Source organism: Carassius auratus, chromosome 30, assembly GCF_003368295.1.
Source record: "Carassius auratus strain Wakin chromosome 30, ASM336829v1, whole genome shotgun sequence".
Classification (NCBI taxonomy): Eukaryota; Metazoa; Chordata; class Actinopteri; order Cypriniformes; family Cyprinidae; genus Carassius; species Carassius auratus.
The window spans coordinates 14469893-14497220 of NC_039272.1; the positions used below are offsets into that span (position 1 = coordinate 14469893).

Genomic DNA, 27328 nt, shown 5'->3' on the forward strand with positions numbered 1-27328 from the left:
TAAACTGCAATTTCCTTTTGGGTTGAAGTGAGAACTCCTGGAAATTTAATGTTGCTGAAACCTGTAATGTTTCAGCCATAACTCATTTGCTCTGTGCTTTATCAACTTTTTTGAAACATGTGGTCCTCTGCATACATAATTGAAATCTTTCTACCACACACAAAAAGACCTATCCAACATGTCTGTTTAATTATTCTCAACCGTGCCTAATGAAAAGGCTTTTGCACATAATTACCAAGTACAACAAAAACAGACACAGCCTTGTAATGGTGCTATTAGAGCAGATTTTTTTATATCTTCTCTTTTATCTTCATACACACATTTCGATAAATCTAAAAGTAGGTTGCTTGGAATTAAATCATGAAGTGTAAGCGGCGTGCAGGGCGGGAAACACGTCGCATCTGCATGCAACATTTAAAACCTTGTGTTTTTCTCTTCCACTCAGGATTCAGGAGAGCTTCAGGGCTGAGGCATTTACAACACAATAGATAATTGTTGGTTTCAGCTTTGTTTTAATTTAGAGAAAGCTTGAAGGAAAATAGCAAGATTTAAGAAGCTGGAATAAAGAAAATTTGTTCTCCTAATCAATACCTACAGTATTATTTACTATATTCAGACCATATTTTCACCTACACACTAATGTTTGATTCATTTAGATGCATTAATTAAAATCTGGTGTTGTGTACTGGAAGAGTAGGAGAAGTGCAAAGCGGTGTGGCAGGATACTAGCTCCACCTAATGGTGTAATGATAGACGTTCAGGTCTTTCTTGAGAATGCAAGGCAACCATCCGAGAAATTTGTAACGCTATCTGAAGTCTCAGGGGTGTATGTTTAGCTCAGGGTTGAGTTTTCAGACTTATGCAAGTAATATCATATTTTATCAATACTTTTCACATTTTGTATTTAATTTTTAATTGTTTTCTATGTAAAATTTTACCAGTTAACAAAGAGTCATATGCTCTATTTTTCTCTTTATAAGACATTTATGATACACACATTACACAAAGTCACACAAAAATAAATTTGTAAATATTTTGAAATAATATTGCAATTTAAAATAATGGACTTATATTTGAATTTATTTTAATATGTAATTTATTCCAGAGATGGCAAAGCAGTCTTCTATTATTCCAGTCTTCAGTGTCTCATTCCTGCTGATTTGGTGCTCAAGAAACATTTCTGCTTATTATCAGTGCTGAAAACAGTTTTGCTGTTTAATATTTCTGTGGAAATGGTGATACATATTGTCAGGATTCTTTGATAAATAGAGGGGCTTGCCAGACCATTACTGCATTGCAACAGGGGATATAGAGGTGAGAGTATACAGTATGCATGATGAATAAGTGGGATCAAAAACGAATTAAATTTGGCTCATTGTAGATAACTGCTGGCTTCACAGCACTCAGACCATTTTCATACTGTACCTAATATATTAGGCATATCAGCCTGAAGTTGGAGTGTTATCTGGGTTTGCACCTGGTCAGTCTCAGTGTCCAATTTTTTTTATCTGACTGGTCTTTGCTCAGGATCAGGTCCCCAGTGCTCATTGTTGCTGTAAAGGTCTTATCTGATTGCTGTCCTTTCCGGAAAGTTTTGCTAACAGCTCTCTAATATTCTCCCTTTAACTAGCTACTAAATCAGATATGCATTGGCAACCTCACAACATTAATTAATGCTTTTTAACAGCCTATAATTAACCCACACATTAGTAAATGAGGAGCCCAGTGAAATACAGACTGCTCTGTTTGTACTTAATGAAAGAGAAATTGAAAAATATAATTATAGTAATTTTACTATATAATGATAGTAGTTCCTTTATCTGTTATATCCTTAGTTGGTCACATCAGGTACTTTTGTTAATTTGACACATTCATATTTTGCACTATATTTATTAATTAATAATATCTGCCAGTAAACTATTATCATTCTCTTTCTTCTTCTTCTTCTTCTTCTTCTTATTATTATTATGGTTGTTTTATTTATTTCAATATATGAAAATCACATATATACTTCATGTCTATTTTTATATTATATATATATTTATACACACACACACACACACACACACACACACTGCACTTCTACTATTGTATGATGATGATGATGGTGGTTATATTAACAGGGTGTACATTTATTTATTTATTTACATTTTTACCATGTGCACCGTCAATGTATGTTGAAATACGTTTAGAATTATATTTTTTAGTTATATGCTAATCAATTTTAAAATTCTAGTCCGTTTGCTATTTGCGAATAAACATGTTTGTCCTTTAAAGCTCCGCGCATGCGCTGTGAGCTTCTGTCACGCTGAAGCCGCTACATGCTTAGCTAGCTCTCATTGCACAGCAGCACTTCACACCTTTCTGTCACTCATGCCGTGATCTTGTGACAGCGAGACAGAAGAGTCGGTCAGTATCCTTTCTATAATTAAACGTCAGCCCATAAACCCTCAGCTTTGGATTGTACTTTCGCTGGGATCACAGCGCATATTAAGTTTTTCATCTGCGCAAACAGCTCAGCAGTGTAAAAGGTCGTGAGGTGTTCAAGATGGCGACTGTTTGAAGTTCGCACTCTGTACGGTAATAAATTGTTTTTGAGGCGACTGGTGCATGTTTAACGTGCCACATTTGTCGTAGAGAAAGTCAGGTTTTAGTAAAAACAGATGGCAAAATGTGTCATAGATGTGAGGCAGAGTTAAAGCTCTCTTATCAGCAGTGATGAATGCGCTGCTGTCACGTAATACATGGCGTTTACAAGAACTGTTTTGCTTTATCGATTGAGTTTAACACTTACCGTGAGACTAAGGGAAACAGTTAAAGGTCTTTAGATTAATATTATGTTAAGGTATCCGTGAAGTCAAGAGTCCAGCTGCTTTTAATTTGCCTGCAGTCTTTATAAAGGCTCTCAGTTCAACTTTCTTCGTTATACAGTATGAATCCTACACGACAATCTACTTGATTTTCATAATGCTTGCGTTTCAACACCTAGTGAACTGACAGCATTTTTTGGGTATCATAGACGAATGGATTGCTGAGATTACTTGCGACATATTACTGTTTTGGTATGGAGTAATGGTATCAGATGGTTATTCTTTGGTGCTGGCTGAATACCATGTTCATGCATCATGGTATTTATGTATACCACACTGACATACTGACCCCTATAAATATGAGTGTGTGTATCTGTGTGTATATATATGCATGTCCAAAAAATGAAGTATAGGCCTAATCATTGTAAATGTGCTTTTTAAAAGGTCTTGGCAATGATATAGCACAGCAAATCTCAGAAAACATGGTACTGGCATTGTTAATGTTCATAAAACCTGATAGTGCCATAACACGTCGAATCCATGGTGCATGTCAAAAGTACATTGCTTTGGCTCTTGTCTTAAAACGCAGTGTTTCCATATTACATATGTAAAACTGGTACACTTAAGTACTTTTTGTAAGTGCAGTATTTGCAGCTACTCAATGCACAGCTATCCAAAACACTGTCTATGCTGGCACATTGCTAGATTTAAAGACACAGACAGTGTTTTTGGTAGCAAGGTGACATCACTCACATTATTACAATTATTTTTATTTTTTTTTAACAGTGATTGTGTTTTGTCATTTTTGTCACTAGTTCATGCATACACACCCCATGCTGACACCACAGGGCATCGGTTTATGCTGTGACGAAGGCATCAGTCCTGCCCACTGTCCTGCACAGCTATGGCCAAAGACCAGCCAAATGTGTTTGACCTCGTCCCTCTTCTGGGGTCCACTGACCTACATGAGCTGGAGCAGGTCAAAAACCTGCTGCAGGAAACACTCAGCACAGGTTAGTCAGCTCTTGTGTTCACATAACTTCTCGAGTGCATGGGTCAAATTGAGAAAATTGTACCAATATGTGTGTCCAACTTGTGTTTGAACTTTCACTAATTAAAGGGTTAGTTAACCCAAAAATTACTCACCCTCATGTCATTTTAAACCCGTAAGACCTTCGTTCATCTTCAGAATTCTGAGAGCTCTCTGACCCTCCCATAGACAGTAATGTAATGACCTCGATCAAGGTACAGAAACGTAGCAAGGAGACTGGTAAAATAATGCATGTGACATCAGGGGTTCAACCTTATTTTTACGAAGCTACGAGATTAATTTTTGTATGCAAAGAAAACAAAAATAGCGACTTTATTAAACCGTCCATCTCCTCTGTGTCACCATAGCGCCATTTTGGAGAGTACCCACTGAACATAAACAGCGTATGCTTAAAGCCACTAGAAGGCAAGCCTGCAACCATTAGCCAAAATAGTGTACTGGCGAAACATGCTTCCGGTCTGGCAGTACTTGGGAAAGGAGACCAGAGGCCTTTTTTTTTTTTTAATGGATGTCAATGGAGGAGAGGCTTCACTGCAATGAATAAACAGCTTTTTAGAGGAAAAGGCTTACATTTAATTAATCAACAGCCTATCTGGTAATCTTCAACAAGTTTTACACTAAACAATACTTTTGGATTGAGTTTATAGAGTTAATAAAAAAAAAACATCTGTTTTACAAGAGAGGTCACTGACTTTTTGCGACAGGTGCAGGTTGCATACGCTGTTTACGTTCAGTGGATACTGTGGTGCTACATGTAGTAATTAGGGCTCAAGCCCGAAGGGGCGAAGAGCCCTATTGTTCTTCTAAGGATTATTCTTGTTAGGGCTCAAGCCCGAAGGGGCGAAGAGCCCTATTGTTCTTCTAAGGATTATTAGGGCTCAAGCCCGAAGGGGCGAAGAGCCCTATTGTTCTTCTAAGGATTATTCTTGTTATTATTATTTTTATTTTTTATTAAACCTTCCGGGGTGTTTTGGGGGCCTTAACATGCTCAAAAACTCTTGAAAATTGGCACACACATTGGAATCTGCGGCCATCAGGACGCCGCAGAGGCTGGGACCCGGGCGTGGCACAGGGGCTCTACAGCGCCCCCTGGAAGACAGTCAGAATTCTTGAACCATAGCTCACACACACTTGCATGTATTTATATCAAACTCGGTACACTTATAGATCTCATTGAGCCGAACAACTTTCACACTTTATGTCATAGGCTCCGCCCAACAGGAAGTCAGCTATTCAGGGCTGTTTAAAAAAAGCATGCTCTGGAATTTGAAATACTCCTCTGAGGTTTTCAACCCGTTCGCCACGAAACTCGGTGAACATGATCTCAAGACATTGAGGATGAAAAATTGCGAGGGGATTTTTGATATCTCGAACGGTTTGCCCATGGCGAGGCATGGAACTTATGGCGAGAAATGAGAAACAGGAAATGTCTAATAACATCCACATACATTTCCTGAATTTGATCAAACTTCATGGGTTTGTTCGTTGTATGATACCGATTGTATATATGTGGCTATTTAGAGTCAACGTTATAGCGCCACCAACTGGCAGCAGGAAGTGTGTCATTTTCCAAATGCTTTGAATTCAGCATCTTATTTTTACTCGATTTACTTAAAACTTCATCAGAATAATGACAAAACACGGCCGATGTAAATCTGTTGTGGGGATATTGATATCTGATATAGTGTTGCCATGGCAACGTGTCAAACTTGAATGTTCTGTTATGGTGAGTTTGAGGCAGACAACAAGCTCAGATTTACATGAAACTCAAAACACATATCAGTATTAGTGATAGCTAGACAATGGCAAAAGCTTTTAAAAGGGCGTGAAGGAGGCACTCTATAGCGCCACCTTTTGTCAAAAGTGGGGGGGTTAGTTTTAGCTACAGACACCAAACTTGGTACATAAATTGTTCTTTTCAAGACGGACAACTTTCTAATTCACAGTCATCAGCTACGATCAACAGGAAGTCGGCTATTTTGATTTGAATGTGTATTTTTGAGATTTTACAGTTGTGAATTAATGAATACTCCTCACAGGGGAAGTACACTATACACACCAAACGTTGTCTACATGAAGAAAAAACATCGAGGAACTTAAATTGCGAACAGATTTTGGTTAGCTTGAACGGTTTTGTCGTGGTGATTTTTTGAAATGACAGTAAAAAGTGAAACATTAATCGTCTTGTATTTTTAAATTGCAGCTTCCAAACCTTTAAAAAACATTTTTAATTTAGAAAACCAGTGATTCTGAGGAAATATGCATAGTTTCATGACTTTACAGCACTGTATGATTAAAAGAAAATTAAAAAACTGTCAGACATCTGATCTCACTCTGTCACTCTGTGTGCTGACTCTGTGTGTGTGTGTGAGTGGGGGAGGGGTGTGAGCTGAGTGGCAGACAGACAGAGAGAGAGAGAGAGAGAGAGAGAGAGAGACTTAAACATCTCTTTAATCACCAGAAAAAAAACTGTATTTTAAATAGTTATTTTTTTGTTGTTGTTGCTAATTGTGCTGTTATCATTACATCTTAAGAAATATCTTAGGCCTTATCCTTTTCTGACAGTTTCAGGGATTAAAAAAAATCCTAAAAAACCTTATTTGTGCTGCAAATAATAATTTCAAACTCATTTGATACTGACCTCTGTCACCCTGTGACATGACATTTATTTGAATTTACATAATCTCAAGGATGTAACAGTAAAACTGTTCAGCTCACAGATGAAGACTAAGCTTTAATGCAAGCAGAACTATTTCACAAATGCTTATAGGTTAATGAAATCATAACAAAACACTTTTAAATTATTTAAGGATTTGGTAACACTTTAAAATAATGTCTCAATTGTTAACATTAGTAAATGCATTGGTAACACTTCATAATAGCTGCAATTCTTAGCTAAGCATTAGTAAATAGTCAGTTCATGCTTTATATAGCCTTCTCCCAAAATTAATATTTTAGTAAGCATTTTATAAATACAGCTATAATTAAATTGTTCATGGTTTATATGCACATTTATTTTGAGGATATTAAAGGCTGTAATCTCCCTAAAAAAATTTAAAATAAAAAATAAAATAAATAAAATAAACAAACACAGAACTCATAAATATTTATTTCAAGATGCAATAAAAGAAAACTGTACACTTGAATTTATATATATATATATATATATATATATATATATATATATATATATATATACACACACACACAATTGCATAAGTTTATATTTAAAAATGTTTAGCAAGTGTACAGCTAATAATAATAATAATGCATTTTATTTAGTTTTAGCTACAGACACCAAACTCGGTACTTAAATTGTTCTTATCAAGACGGACAACTTTCTAATTCACAGTCATAAGCTACGATCAACAGGAAGTCAGCTATTTTGATTTGAATGTGTATTTTTGAGATTTTACAGTTGTGAATTAATGCATACTCCTCACATGGGAAGTACACTATACACACCAAACTTTGACTACATGAAGAAACAAAATCGAGGAACTTAAATTGCGAACGGATTTTGGTTAGCTTGAACGGTTTTGACGTGGTGATTTTTTGAAATGACAGTAAGAAGGGAAACATTAATTGTATTGTATGTCTAAATTGCAGCTTCCAAACACTTCAAGGCATGTTTTCATACAGAGATCAAATCATTATGAGGAAATATGCATAGTTTCATGACTTTAAAACACTGTATGGATAAAAGAAAAGAAAAAACTGTCAGACTTCTCAACTGACATGATCTCACTCTGGCCACTCCGTCTGTGTGAGGAAAGGGAGGGGGAGAGGGAGGGGGAGTGTGAGTGTGAGGGGGTTGGTGACTGTGAATCTTTGGTGACTGACAGTGTGTGTGGATTGTAGGGAGGGGCTGTCTGGCAGAGAGAGAGAGAGAGAGAGAGACCTAATCATTCCTTTAATAATCAGGAAAAAAAATCTATATTTTAAATTGTTATTGTTTTTGTTGTTGCTAATGGTGGTGTTTTTTTCCTTTCATTACAGGTTAAGAAATCTCTTAGGCCTTATCCTTTTCTGACAGTTTTTGGGATTTAAAAACATCCTAAGAAGCCTTATTTGTGCTGCAAATTATAATTTCAAACTCATTTGATACTGACCTATGACAACCTGTGACATGACATGACATTTATTAATCTCATGGATGTAACAGTAAAACTCTTCAACTGACAGATTAAGCTGCAATGCAAGCAAAACTATTTCACAAATGCTTATAGGTCATTAAAATCATTACAAAACACTAATAAATTATTAAAGGGTTTGGTAACACTGTATAATAATGTCTAATTTGTTAACATTAGTAAATGCATTGGTAACACTTTATAATAACTGCACTCATTAGCTAAGCATTAGTAAATAGTTCATGATTATAAAGCCTTTTCCCTTAATAATAGTCATTATTAAGCAGGAATACATCTCTAATTAAATTGTTCTTGGTTTAAAAGCACATATATTACAAAGGAGATTAAAGTTTCAGTTGTCTTATAAAATAAATCAATAAACACAACCCAGTTTGATTCAGAATTCAGAAATATTTATTTCAAGATGAAATAAAAGGAAACTGTACACTTGAAAAGGTTTTGAGCGATTCTTGAAGGACTAGCATCACCTTCACTTGTACGATGGTTTGAGGAATATATCTTCCAGATAGTACCGCCGCTCCCTATATGCAGAGTATGCAGTCTTCGTAGAGCACCAACTCCCAGAGGGGGCACCAGTTGCTCAAAATAAACAAAACAAATATGCGCCATTCTCCCATCCGCGTTCGCGACCACTCAATAGCATTTGAGAAGAAAGACTTGTAGTCACAAAACAATTGTAATGTGTTCATATAGGTGTCAGCTACAATGCACACCTTATACATTTTTTATACATTTTAAAATAAAGTGTTACTAAAGTTATATATATTGTTCTGTGTATGTGATTTCAAAGTCTAGATTGGTCGGATTAACCCTTTAACTGCCACATCCCTTAAAACTTGATTGTCAGAGGGTTACTGTAAATGCTTATGCCCGCTGGGCACAGTTTTCCTGATGCCACCAGGGTGGCGTTGCACTGATGGCTTGAGCCCGACATCGCTGCTTGCAGCTATATTTCTTCTTCTTATTATTATTTTTTTTATTTTTTATTAAACCTTCCGGGGGTTTTTGGAGGCCTTAACATGCTCAAAAACTCTTGAAAATTGGCACACACATTGGAATCTGCGGCCATCAGGACGCCACAGAGACTGGGACCCGGGCGTGGCACAGGGGCTCTACAGCGCCCCCTGGAACACCTTCAGAAATCTTGAACCATAGCTCACACACGCTTGCATGTATTTATATGAAACTTGGTACACTTATAGATCTCATTGAGCCGAACAACTTTCACACTTTATGTCATAGGCTCCGCCCAACAGGAAGTCAGCTATTCAGGGCTGTTTAAAAAAAGCATGCTCTGGAATTTGAAATACTCCTCTGAGGTTTTCAACCCGTTCGCCACGAAACTCGGTGAACATGATCTCAAGACATTGGGGATGAAAAATTGCGAGGGGATTTTTGATATCTCGAACGGTTTGCCCGTAGCGAGGCGTGGAAATTATGGCGAGAAATGAGAAACAGGAAATGTCTAATAACATCCACATACATTTCCTGAATTTGATCAAACTTCATTGGTTTGTTCGTTGTATGATACCGATCGTATATATGTGACTATTAAGAGTCAACGTTATAGCGCCACCAACTGGCAGCAGGAAGTGAGTTATTTTCAAAATGTTTTGAATTCAGCATCTTATTTTTACTCGATTTACTTAAAACTTCATCAGAATAATGACAAAACACGGCCGATGTAAATCTGTTGTGGGGATATTAATATCTAATATGGCGTTGCCATGGCAACGTGTCAAACTTGAATGTTCTGTTATGATGAGTTTGAGGCAGACAACAACCTCAGATTTACATGAAACTCAAAACACATATCAGTATTAGTGATAGCTAGACAATGGCAAAAGCTTTTAAAAGGGCGTGAAGGAGGCACGCTATAGCGCCACCTTTTGTCAAAAGTGGGGGGTTTAGTTTTAGCTACAGACACCAAACTTGGTACATAAATTGTTCTTATCAAGACGGACAACTTTCTAATTCACAGTCATCAGCTACAACCAACAGGAAGTCGGCTATTTTGATTTGAATATTTAAATTGAGCTCTGATTTAATGCATTCTCCTCAGAGGAAATGTTCACTATACTCACCAAACTTTGTCTACATGTTGAAAAAACAATGAGGAACTTAAATTGCGAACGGATTTTGGTTAGCTTGAACCGTTTTGTCGTGGTGATTTTTTGAAATGACAGTAAAAAGGGAATCATTAATTGTCTTGTATTTTTAAATTGCAGCTTCCAAACACTTAAAAAAAATTTCATATTGAGATCAAATCATTCTGAGGACATATGCATAGTTTCATGACTTTACAACACTGTATGATTAAAAGAAAATTAAAAAACTGTCAGACATCTCAACTCACTCTGTCCCTCTGTTTGAGCAATGTATGTGTGCTGACTGAGTGCATGTGTGTGTGTGAGTGTGTGTGTGTGAGTGGGGGATGGGCATGAGCTGAGTGGCAGACACAATGAGAGAGAGAAAGAGAGAGAGAGAGACTTAATCATCTCTTTAATCACCAGTAAAAAATGTATTTTAAATTGTTATTTTTTGTTGCTGTTGCTAACATTGCTGTTTTCATTACAGCTTAAGAAATCTCTTAGGCTTTATCCTTTTCTGACAGTTTCAGGAATTAAAAACAAAATTCTAAAAATACTTATTTGTGCTGCAAATAATAATTTCAACTCATTTGATACTGACCTATTCCATCCTGTGACATGACATGTATCTACATTTTTAAAATCTCATGGATGTAACAGTAAAACTGTTCAGTTCACAGATCAAGACTAAGCTTCTTTCACAAATGCTTATAAGTCATTAAAGGATTTAATAACACTGTAAAATAATGTCTAATTTGTTAACATAAGTAAATGCATTGGTAACACTTTATAATAACTGCACTCATTAGTAAATAGTCAGTTTATGCTTTATAAAGCCTTGTCCCAATATTAATAGTCAGTAGTAAGCAGTTTATAAATACAGCTATAAATAGCTTGTTCTTGGTTTATAAGCACATTTATTAAAACGGAGAGTAAAGGGTCAGTTATCTTCCTATGAAAAATAAAAAAAATAAAAATAAACAAACAACAACGCAGATTGATAAAGAACTCAGAAATGTTATTGTGGATTTATGATAAAATCAGCATGTAAAAATGAATTCATACTCCTCCGAGAAGACATAAGTAGTTCACACCAAACTTTTTCAACATGATGCCAATATACTGAAGATGTTAAATTGCGAATGGGTTTAGGATACCTTAAATGGTGTGGCCATACCGATTTATTAAAGTAACATAAAAAAATACAATAGTTATTTTACTATATCTTTAACATTCTTCATTCCAACTCTTCATAATTTTTTATATACGTAGAATTCATCATTTGAAAGAAGCACAGTAAGTTTCATAGCTTTATCATTTTCAAGAGCCAGCATAAAATTAAAACTATCATAACATATAAATCAAGCTTGCAATTCTTAGTACCAATAATGGCCACCAGATGGCGCTATAGGATTACTTTTAAATAATTATTGTAGAAACAAGTATGATTTAAATCATTTATAGAAATCTTTCAAAGAAAAAGAATATGTATTTTACTGATAAAATGACCCTCACTTAATTAGAATAATATGCTGAAGTATTGTGAAATACTGTGTATTAAGAATAATTATTTATAGGCTTTATGGACAGATAAGTTTGGAGTGACTCTTGAAGGATCAGCACCACATCCTCTTTTACCACTGTTTAAAGAATTTATCTTACAGAACAGGTGCGAATGAATTTTGGATACCTTGAATGGTTTTGTCGTGGTGATTTTTTGAAATAACAGTAAAAAAGGAACCAGTAAATGTCTTTTATTTTTTTAAGTGCAGCTTCTAAACACTTCAACTACACTTCAACAAAATGTACACATAGAAGACAAGTCATGCTGAGGAAATATGCATAGTTTCATGACTATACAACACTATTACAACACTATACAACACTAGAAAATTAAAAAACTACCATACATCTGATGTCACTGTCCCTCTGGGTAATGTGTGTGTGTGTGTGTGTGTGTGTGTTTGTGTGTTAAGTGTGTGTGTGTTAAGTGTGTGTGCTGAGTTTGTGTGAATGTGTGGGAGAGGGGATGGGCTTGGTGTCAGAGAGAGAGAGAGAGAGAGAGAGGGAGGGAGACTTAATCATCTCTTTAATCACCAGCAGAAAAAAAAGCAATTTGGTGTTGTTTTTTCATCATTACAGCTTAAGAAATATCTTAGGCCTCAACATCAACTGTTGCTAGCCTACTCCCAAAATTAATAGTCATTAGTAAGCATTTTATAAATACAGCTATAATTAAATTGTTCATGGTTTATATGCACATTTATTTTGAGGAGATTAAAGGCTGTAATCTTCCTAAAAAAAATAATAAAAAAAAATAAACAAACACAGAACTCAGAAACATTTATTTCAAGATGCAATAAAAGAAAACTGTACACTATATATATATGTATATATATATATATATATATATATATATATATATATATATATATATATATATATATATATATATATATATATACAATTGCATAAGTTTATATAAAAAATTTTTTATCAAGTGTAAAGGTTAATAATAATAATAATAATAATAATAATAATAATGCATTTTATTTAAGGCGCCTTTCAAACCACTCAAGGTCACCGTACAACAAGTAACAACAGTAACAATATTAAAACAAAAAATAACAGCAAATAACAATGTCAATAAAAAACCACAATAATATTAGAATAGCACAACATATTGTGGAATACTATATTAAGACTTTATATATAGGCTTTATGAACAGATAGGTTTTGAGAGATTCTTGAAGTACTAGCATCACCTCCTCTTGTACAACGGTTTGAGGAATATATCTTCCAGATAGTACCGCCGCTCCCTATATGCAGAATACGCAGTCTTCGTAGGGCACCAACTCCCAGAGGGGGCACCATCCCAGTAGCTCAAAAAAAATAAAACATGCGCCATTCTCCCATCCGCGCTTGCGACCGCTCGGACATTTGCGGATGAATGTTCGTAATTGATGGATGGACATCTATGCCAGGGTAAAAGACATCAGCAATCCGGCACAGAGAAAAGAAAAATAAAGTAAAAAACAAAACAAAAACAGGCATAAAGTTGGCTTGACATTGGACATTCGAGAGTCTCAAATTTAGGGACCGTCTCTAAAGTTACATGTGATATTGTTATACACTTTTCTAACGTCAGTAGCATTTGAAGAGAATGACTTACAGTCATAAAAACAACTGTAATTGTTCATCTAGGTGACCGCTATAATGCACCATTAAATTGAATGTTTCATATTTATTAAAACAAACTGTAAGTCATATGTACATTATGCTACTTTTTCACATGGGCTCAAAAGCAAATTTGAAGCTCAATAGCATTTGAGGAAAAAGACTTGCAGTCATAAACCAATTGTAATGTGTTCATTTAGGTGTCAGCTACGATGCACAACTTATACATTTTTTATATATATTAAAATAAAGTGTTACTAAAGTTATATATATTGTTCTGTGTATGTGATTTCAAAGTATAGACGGGTCGGATTAACCCTTTAACTGCCATATCCCTTAAAATTTGATTGCCAGAGGGTTACTGTAAATGCTTATGCCCGCTGGGCACAGTTTTCCCGATGCCACCGGGGTGGTGTTGCACTGACGGCTTGAGCCCGCCATCGCTGCTTGCAGCTATATTTATTATTATTTTTATTTTTTATTAAACCTTCCGGGGTGTTTTGGGGGCCTTAACATGCTCAAAAACTCTTGAAAATTGGCACACACATTGGAATCTGCGGCCATCAGGACGCCGCAGAGGCTGGGACCCGGGCGTGGCACAGGGGCTCTACAGCGCCCCCTGGAAGACAGTCAGAATTCTTGAACCATAGCTCACACACACTTGCATGTATTTATATCAAACTCGGTACACTTATAGATCTCATTGAGCCGAACAACTTTCACACTTTATGTCATAGGCTCCGCCCAACAGGAAGTCAGCTATTCAGGGCTGTTTAAAAAAAGCATGCTCTGGAATTTGAAATACTCCTCTGAGGTTTTCAACCCGTTCGCCACGAAACTCGGTGAACATGATCTCAAGACATTGAGGATGAAAAATTGCGAGGGGATTTTTGATATCTCGAACGGTTTGCCCGTGGCGAGGCATGGAACTTATGGCGAGAAATGAGAAACAGGAAATGTCTAATAACATCCACATACATTTCCTGAATTTGATCAAACTTCATGGGTTTGTTCGTTGTATGATACCGATTGTATATATGTGGCTATTAAGAGTCAACGTTATAGCGCCACCAACTGGCAGCAGGAAGTGTGTCATTTTCCAAATGCTTTGAATTCAGCATCTTATTTTTACTCGATTTACTTAAAACTTCATCAGAATAATGACGAAACACGGCCGATGTAAATCTGTTGTGGGGATATTGATATCTGATATAGTGTTGCCATGGCAACGTGTCAAACTTGAATGTTCTGTTATGGTGAGTTTGAGGCAGACAACAAGCTCAGATTTACATGAAACTCAAAACACATATCAGTATTAGTGATAGCTAGACAATGGCAAAAGCTTTTAAAAGGGCGTGAAGGAGGCACTCTATAGCGCCACCTTTTGTCAAAAGTGGGGGGGTTAGTTTTAGCTACAGACACCAAACTTGGTACATAAATTGTTCTTTTCAAGACGGACAACTTTCTAATTCACAGTCATCAGCTACGATCAACAGGAAGTCGGCTATTTTGATTTGAATGTGTATTTTTGAGATTTTACAGTTGTGAATTAATGAATACTCCTCACAGGGGAAGTACACTATACACACCAAACGTTGTCTACATGAAGAAAAAACATCGAGGAACTTAAATTGCGAACAGATTTTGGTTAGCTTGAACGGTTTTGTCGTGGTGATTTTTTGAAATGACAGTAAAAAGTGAAACATTAATCGTCTTGTATTTTTAAATTGCAGCTTCCAAACCTTTAAAAAACATTTTTAATTTAGAAAACCAGTGATTCTGAGGAAATATGCATAGTTTCATGACTTTACAGCACTGTATGATTAAAAGAAAATTAAAAAACGGTCAGACATCTGATCTCACTCTGTCACTCTGTGTGCTGACTCTGTGTGTGTGTGTGAGTGGGGGAGGGGTGTGAGCTGAGTGGCAGACAGACAGAGAGAGAGAGAGAGAGAGAGAGAGAGAGAGAGAGAGAGAGACTTAAACATCTCTTTAATCACCAGAAAAAAAACTGTATTTTAAATAGTTATTTTTTTGTTGTTGTTGCTAATTGTGCTGTTATCATTACATCTTAAGAAATATCTTAGGCCTTATCCTTTTCTGACAGTTTCAGTGATTAAAAAAAATCCTAAAAAACCTTATTTGTGCTGCAAATAATAATTTCAAACTCATTTGATACTGACCTCTGTCACCCTGTGACATGACATTTATTTGAATTTACATAATCTCAAGGATGTAACAGTAAAACTGTTCAGCTCACAGATGAAGACTAAGCTTTAATGCAAGCAGAACTATTTCACAAATGCTTATAGGTTAATGAAATCATAACAAAACACTTTTAAATTATTTAAGGATTTGGTAACACTTTAAAATAATGTCTCAATTGTTAACATTAGTAAATGCATTGGTAACACTTCATAATAGCTGCAATTCTTAGCTAAGCATTAGTAAATAGTAATATAAAATGTAAGCATTTTATAAATACAGCTATAATTAAATTGTTCATGGTTTATATGCACATTTATTTTGAGGAGATTAAAGGCTGTAATCTCCCTAAAAAAAATTTAAAATAAAAAATAAAATAAATAAAATAAACAAACACAGAACTCATAAATATTTATTTCAAGATGCAATAAAAGAAAACTGTACACTTGAATTTATATATATATATATATATATATATATATATATATATATATATATATATATATATATATATATATATATATATATACACACACACACAATTGCATAAGTTTATATTTAAAAATGTTTAGCAAGTGTACAGCTAATAATAATAATAATGCATTTTATTTAGTTTTATAAGCTACGATCAACAGGAAGTCAGCTATTTTGATTTGAATGTGTATTTTTAAGATTTTACAGTTGTGAATTAATGCATACTCCTCACATGGGAAGTACACTATACACACCAAACTTTGACTACATGAAGAAACAACATCGAGGAACTTAAATTGCGAACGGATTTTGGTTAGCTTGAACGGTTTTGACGTGGTGATTTTTTGAAATGACAGTAAGAAGGGAAACATTAATTGTATTGTATGTCTAAATTGCAGCTTCCAAACACTTCAAGGCATGTTTTCATACAGAGATCAAATCATTATGAGGAAATATGCATAGTTTCATGACTTTACAACACTGTATGGATAAAAGAAAAGAAAAAACTGTCAGACTTCTCAACTGACATGATCTCACTCTGGCCACTCCGTCTGTGTGAGGAAAGGGAGGGGGAGAGGGAGGGGGAGTGTGAGTGTGAGGGGGTTGGTGACTGTGAATCTTTGGTGACTGACAGTGTGTGTGGATTGTAGGGAGGGGCTGTCTGGCAGAGAGAGAGAGAGAGAGAGAGAGAGAGAGACCTAATCATTCCTTTAATAATCAGGAAAAAAAATCTATATTTTAAATTGTTATTGTTTTTGTTGTTGCTAATGGTGGTGTTTTTTTTTCCTTTCATTACAGGTTAAGAAATCTCTTAGGCCTTATCCTTTTCTGACAGTTTTTGGGATTTAAAAACATCCTAAGAAGCCTTATTTGTGCTGCAAATTATAATTTCAAACTCATTTGATACTGACCTATGACAACCTGTGACATGACATGACATTTATTAATCTCATGGATGTAACAGTAAAACTCTTCAACTGACAGATTAAGCTGCAATGCAAGCAAAACTATTTCACAAATGCTTATAGGTCATTAAAATCATTACAAAACACTAATAAATTATTAAAGGGTTTGGTAACACTGTATAATAATGTCTAATTTGTTAACATTAGTAAATGCATTGGTAACACTTTATAATAACTGCACTCATTAGCTAAGCATTAGTAAATAGTTCATGATTATAAAGCCTTTTCCCTTAATAATAGTCATTATTAAGCAGGAATACATCTCTAATTACATTGTTCTTGGTTTAAAAGCACATATATTACAAAGGAGATTAAAGTTTCAGTTGTCTTATAAAATAAATCAATAAACACAACCCAGTTTGATTCAGAATTCAGAAATATTTATTTCAAGATGCAATAAAAGGAAACTGTACACTTGAAAAGGTTTTGAGCGATTCTTGAAGGACTAGCATCACCTTCACTTGTACGATGGTTTGAGGAATATATCTTCCAGATAGTACCGCCGCTCCCTATATGCAGAGTATGCAGTCTTCGTAGAGCACCAACTCCCAGAGGGGGCACCAGTTGCTCAAAAAAAACAAAACAAATATGCACCATTCTCCCATCCGCGTTCGCGACCACTCAATAGCATTTGAGAAGAAAGACTTGTAGTCACAAAACAATTGTAATGTGTTCATATAGGTGTCAGCTACAATGCACACCTTATACATTTTTTATACATTTTAAAATAAAGTGTTACTAAAGTTATATATATTGTTCTGTGTATGTGATTTCAAAGTCTAGATTGGTCGGATTAACCCTTTAACTGCCACATCCCTTAAAACTTGATTGTCAGAGGGTTACTGTAAATGCTTATGCCCGCTGGGCACAGTTTTCCCGATGCCACCAGGGTGGCGTTGCACTGATGGCTTGAGCCCGACATCGCTGCTTGCAGCTATATTTTTAATTTGTATTTTTTGACAGATAAAGGGACTGTGTTGCTGAATAACCTTGTGGACTATTTCCTGGAGACAAGCTCATCTCAAGCTGTGGACATCCTGTCTTCTGTCAGGGAGCCCCATGATAAGGTGAAGGAAGACTAGTCTACACTAGACTAGTAGTCTTCAGTGTACACTTTGGTTAATAGTGATTGATTCATCATGGATTTCAGAACATCATCTGGATATTTTTCTTTGTAGTATCTTTTAGATAAGATGAATGAATGCATGGGCAAGCAGAGCTGCCGTCTCTCCACCATCACCCTTCTCAGCCATATTGTTCGCAAGCAGCCGCCATGGATCCACAAGATCGCTCGCTTCCCTCTGCTTGCCTCGCTGATCAAATGCCTCAAGGTACCAAAAATTCAAAGTCAGTCAAGTGTGATAGGGTTACAAATGGGACTTTGAACTTAGATAGTGACTTGCATGTGGGTTTGTTCTGACTTGAGAAATGGAATTCTTTATTGTTTTATATGGGATATTTTTGTATTGTCTTCTATACACACACACACACACATACAGTAACATTGGGGGATATTTATTACAATTTAAACCAATGTTTTCTATTAGGTCATTCTGTGTAAAATTAAGCAAATTTCAGAAAACTCCCTAGCTCTAATGTTTGATTTTGTCAATAGTTTTTTTTAAGAAGGACACGCATGTATTAGCAAATTTGGCTTTGAATCTCAGAATAGTGGATTACTCTGGAAATATACATCCGTGACATTTAATATTATGGCTTTCGTTGCTATTCATTTTTATCTTTCTTCAGGGAACAAATAAACAAAATCAAAAGTTTGGGTTGACATGGAATGACCCTATTGGATTATTTATTCCACTTAATCCATTTAATCCATCCTTGCTGAAGAAAAGTATTGTTTTGGTGTTTTTTATGCCTCAATGAACCTTAACTTTTGAATGGTAGTAGTAATAAATTAAAATTTTCATTTTTTATTTTTGTTTTTTCACTTTCCAGGCTGACTCTGATGTTGTAGTTCTCATAACTGGTGTGCTGGTGTTGATCGCTCTATTACCCATGATTCCTCAAACCAGTAAACAGCTTCTGTGCGAGTACTTTGACATCTTTGGAAGGCTCGCTGCCTGGAACAAACGTCACCCAGGTACTCAGGCAGAACACTACAAAAATCTCTGTCTTTTGTAAATAAATTGTTTATTAAGTATCGGTTCTAAAAATACTCATTCTATGAATGTGTCCTGTAGGTCATGCTCACGGAGTGTTTGCAGTCCATCTGCATGCCAGCGTATACTCGCTTTTTCATCGTTTATATGGCATGTATCCCTGTAATTTCATTTCGTACTTGCGTGCCCACTACAGTATGAAAGAAAATGTTGACACATTTGAGGAAGTGGTGAAGGTGAGGTTTTATCTTTCGTTCCACACAATTTTAAGATTGGTCACTTCATGTAAGTTGCAAAACTGTTATTACCATTCCAACACTTGGCCAAAAATGTCCTAATCCTTTTGTATCAGCCCATGTTAAAGTATGTACGGATACATCCTGAGCTCATCACTGGAACCAAAGAATATGAGGTTGATCCAATTAGGTATGTAAAATGAAATATTATGATTTCTGTTATATCATAACATGATTCAGTGAAAATGATTTTTCCTGATTTACTGTTTTTAACTGTGTGTAGATGGAAGAGGTTTGAGCCTCATGACATTGTGATTGAATGTGCCAAAATTTCACTGGATTCTAAGGAGGCATCATCTGAAGAAGGATACTCCTCTCTGTCAGATCACATACCACGGCGCCCTGTAGACCATAGCCGATCATGCTCAGAGCTCAGCATCCATGGTAAAATGATTTATATTTACTAAATAATGAGTAATGTCCTGTGTAGTTATTGTCTTTAAATCTTTTCCCTGAGAAGGGAAATCCAGCCACAAAGTGTTTTATTGTGAAAATCGAAACCAAAGCATTTGCATAAACGGGTCTTCATCAGTAACTATTTATTATTTAAAAAAAAAAAAACATAAGTTGCACCTCATACAACAAACAAGATAATGCCATCTACTAATTAAGAACCAATTATCAAAACACACATACATATATACAACATACAAATATGTACAAAAACACTGTAGAAACTTACCAAATACCTAAAGGAGACAAATTTATGAAATCTATAATTTTTTTGTGTATTAAGGATTATTATTATTGTTTTACTGTGTGATTACTGATTGTGAATCTGAACTACTTTTTCTCTTAACAGAAATCACATCTGTCACACCAACGGTTGCTGTTCGTCAGTCTCTTTCTCTGTCATTACCTTATCTCACTGTAACCCAAGACTCAGGTTCCAGTGCACAGACCCCCAACCATCAGGTAAGAATCCTCCAAATAATTAGGTGAAATGACCAACATATTTTATGAGTAATTTCATATCCCGATAACAAGTAGATACAGTAACAAGTAAAAGTCCTCAAGCCCACCGAAGACAAGTAAACCATCAGTAGTCAAATGAGCGAAGATTGTAAATACAAGCAATATGTCAATTAAACAAAATCGCAATGAGTTAGTAGAAAAGTAGATCCATATTGTTCCGAAAATTAGAACAAGCCTCTAAATGTGGATTAGCATGTATGTAACCCCTAACTGAATGAATTTATGATTGGTCCATCAATAGAGTGATAGGATGAACTCCTCAGGGACGAAGGAGGAGATGTGGAGTCCTTCCTCAGTGTGTGGGATGACCACCCCTCCCAGCTCTAGAGGAATGTCCCCCACCACAGTTTCTGACATCTCACATAGTGCCTCCCACCTCTCAGGACGAATCCCCGGCACTTCAGGTCAGCCAAATGCATTCTAGTCTAGAAAGCAAAAAGGTTCTGCTTGTTTGTTTGGTCTCTTGCATGGCTTCAGGGGTTATTTTTGTTACAGGGGATGGAAAATGGACCCTATCTCCCTCCACACCCTCAGGGTCATCTCCTCTCCCATCACTCTCAGAGGAAATGGGGCAGCCTGCCCAAAACACCAGCAGTACTCAGGCTAAGGTACATGAATGCATAAAGCATTTGCTTTATTACTTATTAAACGTTTTCTGTGAGAGTGTTTTCATAAAACAGTTTTTCTGTCTAAATCTATTCAGGTTATTCAGACGGGCAAAGAGCTTAGGAAAGTCACACCTAGAAGTATTAATAACAACGGTGAGAATATCTGCTGAGATTTATAGTCTCATTTCATTTAGTAACTGACACACACAAGTTTGACACGCACTTTACTTTTGCTACTTTTAGGAGGTGCAAGTGATGCCAAGATTCCGGTGTCATTGGCACAGCTCTCTGACATTGTCAAGAGGACAGATGTGGGAAGAGAGGATGGTGAGAGCAGTGACGTCATGTGAAACAATAAGTCCCACACGTTAAAAGTGTGGTTAATCATGCCTTCACTTTCAATGAGCTTCTCCAATGTTTTTTTTTTTTTTCAAGATACCATCAATGAGGAGATTTCGAGTCTGACTCTTGGGAGACTGGACTTTGGAACAAGGCCAGGCCTGGATTCCTCTTTTTCAGGCTCCTTGGACACCCTTCTCTCGTCTCACCCCAGCTATGACCAGAATTTAGTGTCCACACCCAACAGGGTTGAATTTTCTGCCAAAGGAGGAGAGCAGCAACCCTGGTCCTTCTGGCCCACTTTCACCCCCATCGAGAACGGAAAGAGCAGTAACTGTTCTCTGTCTGATCTGACGAAGGGCTCCATGCCTTATGAGCCACTGTTTGACCTCGCCTTGCCCAAAGTGGCATCTCTGTTTTTGGAGCAGAAGACCACAGAGGCTATCCGAAGGGCTGAAGAAGAAAGCGAGCATCAAGAGGAACTAGAAGGGGAGGATCTTTCTGCCACATCCCCTTTGGAGGTGTTGGACCGTGTTATTCAGCAGGGTCACGACACCCATGAGAAAGTGCTGAAGAGGTACGCTTCTGTTGTTCTTACTTATATGACTACTGAAAGTGTTTTAGAGGAAATCTGACAGAAGAGTGTCCGTTTGCTTTCTTGCAGAACTCTGTCCTCTCAAAGCCAATCAGCAGACGCACACTCTGGAGGTAAACAGCATAGCAATAAAGGAAAAGGTATTTAGTAATTTTACTAATTCATAGGCTCTCCATGCTCAAGACGCCTGTGTCCTCCAGCTTTTCTCCTCCAGCTTTCCTGTGTTTGTTTCCATTTTCCTGTCCCTTTCCTCTAAATACTTTCTTTTTTTATGTCATTCTTTATAAAATCCTCAAACAGTGTTGTTGGTCATGATAAGCTGAACAGCAATAATCTCTGTAGATTTTTAGTATAGCATCACAATTATTATTATTTTTTTGTTATTTTATTGTATTTTCCATAAACAATCATGGTTTTTCCTATATCCTGCAGCCTTAATTCTACATTTGTTGTTGTTGTACACATTTAAACTACAGCGCTGTTCTGGTGCATTTGAATTGACTGCAGTGTATTTTCCAGGTCCTGTGGTGGCAGCGTCAGATGAGCTGGGGATGTTGCGCAGTCAGCTGCTATTGCTGCATAACCAGCTGCTGTATGAGAGACACAAGAGAGAGCAACATGCACTTCGTAACCGCCGTCTGTTTGGACGTATCGTCAACACTACTGCACTGGAAGAGCAAAACAACTCCATGGTAATTTATCAGTCACAAAGTTCGATACATACCCCGTTCATTGCATACTCATTAAATATTTTACTTTATTCACACTTTACAACCCAATAAGCAAAAGTAGTACTTTTGGCACCATTTATCGCATTTTAAAAATCCGTTCCAAAGAATTCTGTAAATAATTAGTGCAGATACAAATGCCATTTGAAAATTTCTTTTAAAATGAGCATTTTTATCAGTCTTCTCTGTGTAGGTTCAGTAGTTTCACTTAAATGGCAATGAATAGGATCTTTTGAGGAAAATACTGATTTTAGAAGAAAAAAAAATCAGATGGCACTTTTGAATCCGAACCCTTCACATGTTCCTCTATAATCAGTGCAGAAAATGTGAAAGTGTTCAGGTCTTGGCATGACTGGTGACATTACTTAAAACCCTTCAAAGTCTTCTCACGCTTGAAACAAAAGCCTTCTTAAGTTGTTGCTTTATGCAAGTGATTTTCCAGTGATGTGTTTTTTGTGTGTGTGTGGCAGAAAACCCAACTCAAACTTCAGGACTTTGAGATCAAGACTGCGCAGGTAAGTCTGAAAGAGGAACAGAGGCGCTCCAGGCATATACAGGAAGACAGAGATGCTCTTGTGAAACAACTGCAGACTCAAATCCAGCAGCTACAGAAGGAGCGTAATGACTTCTACTCAAAGATGCAGGAGCTAAAGGTGATCACAGGGCTGTGGGACATGAACAATTTACAGTTAATCTTGTTTACAATACAGCACATGAAAATGGTCAGCATTTGCCATTCCATTGCTGGAATGTAGAAGAGCATGTGTGCTCTGTGTTAATTACTAATGTTTTATGTGGCATCATTCACAGAGTGATTTGCAAGAGAATCAGAAGAAGGTCGGAGAAATGGAGGCAGAGCTCCAGAAAGCCAATAACAAAGTGTGTAATATGGGACATATGCTCAGCCAGCTGTCCATCAAGGTAAGACTTGTTTATGACAAAGATGTGCCACATAAAACACTATCACACTTTGAAAGCAAAAACGTAAAAGCAAAAACATATGGGCCTTATTTATTGATTAGCTTAATTTTCATTTGGGTTCCTTATTTATCCAACCACAGCTGAACAGTAGTGAAAACCTGGAGCAGCAGATGGCTTTCCTGAACAAGCAGCTGCTGCTTTTGGGTGAAGCAAACAAGTTATGTGTGGAGGAGATCGACCGCTTGGGGCCTGAGGTTAACAAGGTAGGCAATGATTATTAACTACTACTGACTTATGACTTGCATCATAGCGTAAACCAGTGGATCTCTAGTTTGTGACAGTTTTATTTTTTAAAAGCACTCTATAAAATAGTGGCTAATGTGATTCATTCTTTTACCTGAAAAATATGCTGATTGTTGACTTGATCACTTGTGACTGTTAGGAGCTGAATATGCTGCAGGCATCTTCACTGCGTGAGGTTGAGCGTTTGAGGCAGAGCTCTCTGCAGCAGAGTCAGAGGCTTGAAGCGGCCCAACAGCGCATCACAGACCTGGAGACCCAACTCCCCAAGAAAGAGCAAGTCATCCGAGAGCAAAAGAAACTGCTGGAAAATGTCAAAAGCCAGGCCATGTATGAGCTTACCTCCACCTTTATTGTCCTGTTGAAAGTTTAAATTCATTTTATGATATTGGTTTGATTCTAAAGGTCTCTGCACACTGAATCCGAAATTTGCAAAAAAGAACATTTGAAAAACAGCACCAAATGGAGTCTTTTAGTAGTGAGGATGATTTTGTGTCTTCTCGCTTCTTAAAAAGAGAAAAAGAGAGGCAGTATTGGGTCCATCCAATACTGAGAAAAAGAGAGGAAGGAGAGTTCTTCCTCAGGAGCAGCGGGATTATCACGGGTGATTCAGTTTACGCCAGGATGTCAGTGGCTCAGTTTGATGCTTTGCAAGCGATACTAGAGCCACATTTTAAAAAGAAGACCCCCAATTTCTGTGAATTCGGTGTGCAAGGATCTTTATGGTGCTTTGTGCTTCGAGACAAAGTGAAAGAACTTGACAGTCACTGTTCTGGATTTTGGCGTTCGCTTGTACCGTGCCTCTGAACTGTCAAAACGCCTCTCTAAATGCTTGCTACGGATGCGGAAAACTGAAAATATCGAACCTGAACTGAATTTTTTCAGGGTACAATGACCTCAAGTCTGAATTCTTATTACACAGGGGATTTTATTATAGTATATTTTATTATATTATAATTGTTTTAGTTTGATTGTTTTTATTTTTAAATAATTAAATGGCTAAATACTTTTTTATGATTTACTTATTATTATTTATTGTATTAAGTATGACATTTTTGCTAATGATGCAAATAATAGCTCTAATAAAGTGTTGCTGTATTGATCTGTAAAATATGGATAATCAGGTTTTTTTAATCTCAGTTTTTTTGTTTCCTATAGGGAGCAGCTGCAGGCTTCAGAAAACCGGTATCTGGCTCAGAAGCACATCACTCAGGCATTACAATCTGAGCTACTTGAGCTCTATAGCCAGATAGAGCTCAAAAACCTGAACACTAAATCACCAGCCGAGCCCACTTCTGAGCCCAACAGTCCTCCCAACCAGAGGTATGTTCCATATTGTCAAGTACACATGGCTCTCCTCCACAGACTGATTTACAAATACAAATGGTGTGTATTGAAATGCATTTTATAAATGACTTTACAGGGCAGAATATAAAATGGAAAGATGATGGGTTGTTGCAAGTGTAGCAGAATTCTATTTCCATTTGTGTTTCAGGCCAAATGGCAACAGTACAGGCCCATCTGCTCCGTCTCTATCAGCCGACCCCGTGAAAAAAGAGGAAGGCATGCACGTGTGTGTCAATGGTGAAATATCTGCCGGGTCTCCTCAGACACCCACAGCATTCATTAATGGCAGTCAGGAAGAAGATCTTTCCGCCCTTACCCGTTCATTTCCCGCCCTCCCCTGCGACTCCCCGCTGGCAGTTGGCTCTTACCCCAGTACCGGAAGCTTTTTGGGTAAGCGAGCCAGAGAGATGTTTAGAAATAAGAGTGAAAGCCACTACGATGGTGAGCCGGTCGCCTTCACCTGCCTCTCTAAGGATGTTAAGGTTGAGGAAATTGCAGACCACACAGAGAGTGTGGAGCTTGAAGAGGCTACTGACCAGGTTGACCTGCAGCCCATGGACAGACCCCGGGCATATAATATTCAGCGGAGGAGGCAGCAGGATCTGAGAATCATGGACTACAACGAGACCCACCATGAGCATTGATTGTACACTGCTGACATGATTGCCTGCAGTTAGAAGAGGATCATTTTGGACCCAGTATTAGAATGCACTGCTCTTTTTGTTAGAGTGGTTTGTAAAGTTTTAGTTCATTTTAAAAGCTCTTGTACTACAAAACGCCAAAAAAAGAAAAGGTTGTCATTGGCATTTGCCATGTAGTCATCACAGTGGCAAGATAATATTTTGTTCTCAAAAAAGCTTCACTTACCTTCTGTCTAATATGAATTCATTGTAATTCAGTATTTTTTTTTTTTTTTAGCATTTAGCAAGCATCCGTGGTGATTATATTGCGTGGTGGTTGGATGTTATTCAGGCCTCACTGTACTTTTCAGCAAATGTTTTGACTTAATCACTGTATTTGCTCTTGTAATAGTACCGTTCGGTTTCCAATCCTCTTTTCATTTGTCCGTGCAAAATGCCCCCTAAAAGTTGCTGCGAGATGAGCATTGTTAATTTCCACCGATATGACTCAGACATTGCACGTTACCGAGTGTGATCATTGCAAATGCAGCATTGTAAATAGATCATGCCAACCAACCAATCAGTTCGATTAAAAAATGTGAAAAAACAAAAAAAGAAGCTATGTGAAATAGGTGAAGTAGAGTAAAAAAAAAAAAAAAAAATCACATTTCTTTGCTGATGCGAGCCGTGTATGTGGCGTAGCAGTGGGCTTCGCTATAAAGAATAAGCAAGTCTTGTGTTGTGTTTCTAGTCATAGATTTTATTTTTATGCATTAAGTTCTCCACTGGGATTGTAGCGCCCAGTCACCAGTGCAATACTTCTTAGCTAACACTTCATGCCAGCTCGAAGGTATGAGTGGTGATGGGAAAAATAATCTGATTTAGATTGCTGCTTTGCAGGACCGTCAGAGCCTTATAGAACACAGGCCAGGCTGCTGTAGGTGCATTTGTCCAGTTTAGACCTGTTGTGCAACGAGAATATATTTTTGGTCTAAGATGTGTCTGATGGGTGAATGCTCTTGTGTTAATAGACAAAATGCGTACAAAATACGGCCACTGCAATAGTTTGACACACTAAACTCTGAAAGGAAGCTGCTCTCTATAAGCCAGAAGGCTTATGTCCCTCTATTATATTCTTTCATTTTTGTCTTACACAGGTCATATCCCATCTGCAAAGAAAAGGCTTCTTATAATGGGCTGCAGCTGGCTGAAGTAAAAGCACTTCTTCTTTTTTTTTTAATTCAGGCCTTCTTAAGATTGCTGAACCTTAGCAGAGCAATATACTTGTCTCTTTCTAAAAAAACTTGCCCCAAGGGTTTGTTTTCAGTGCAGGATATAATTGGAATATGTGAAGTGCTGTTGGAATATGTGAAGTGCAAAGAAAGCCTGCCAGCTAGGGAAATGGCTCAGTTTACAATAAGAATTGAAAACTATGGAAATCACTGCTATTTTTCTTCCTGTTTAGACCGTTCTTATCACAGTTCACTACGAGGGTTGTCTTTCAGCTTGTGCTTCGTTTCCCTGTCACTCAGACTTTACTTTCTGTTTTTATACCA

General features: G+C 36.9%; 1 protein-coding gene across 4 annotated transcripts; it reads left to right on the forward strand.

Moving 5' to 3' along the window:
- Nucleotides 1–2280: 2280 nt before the first annotated feature.
- tsc1a (TSC complex subunit 1a) lies at nucleotides 2281–26451 on the forward strand. Of its 4 annotated transcripts, none has more exons than XM_026211573.1 (22): nucleotides 2281–2409; nucleotides 3626–3823; nucleotides 17890–17993; nucleotides 18105–18257; nucleotides 18880–19024; nucleotides 19125–19279; nucleotides 19396–19469; nucleotides 19563–19723; nucleotides 20142–20254; nucleotides 20556–20718; nucleotides 20810–20922; nucleotides 21018–21075; nucleotides 21166–21249; nucleotides 21358–21838; nucleotides 21926–21996; nucleotides 22376–22548; nucleotides 23055–23237; nucleotides 23395–23505; nucleotides 23646–23768; nucleotides 23948–24135; nucleotides 24964–25128; nucleotides 25301–26451. In XM_026211573.1, exons 2-22 carry the CDS (start codon nucleotides 3715–3717, stop codon nucleotides 25794–25796), a joined length of 3423 nt encoding a protein of 1140 aa, XP_026067358.1. In that variant the 5' UTR covers nucleotides 2281–2409; nucleotides 3626–3714; the 3' UTR covers nucleotides 25797–26451. The 4 variants fall into 4 exon arrangements, with proteins under 4 accessions (XP_026067358.1, XP_026067361.1, XP_026067359.1 ...); XM_026211576.1 differs by having other exon boundaries at nucleotides 21926–21969; XM_026211574.1 differs by lacking the exon at nucleotides 2281–2409 and adding an exon at nucleotides 2437–2580.
- The last annotated feature ends 877 nt before the right edge of the window (nucleotides 26452–27328 follow it).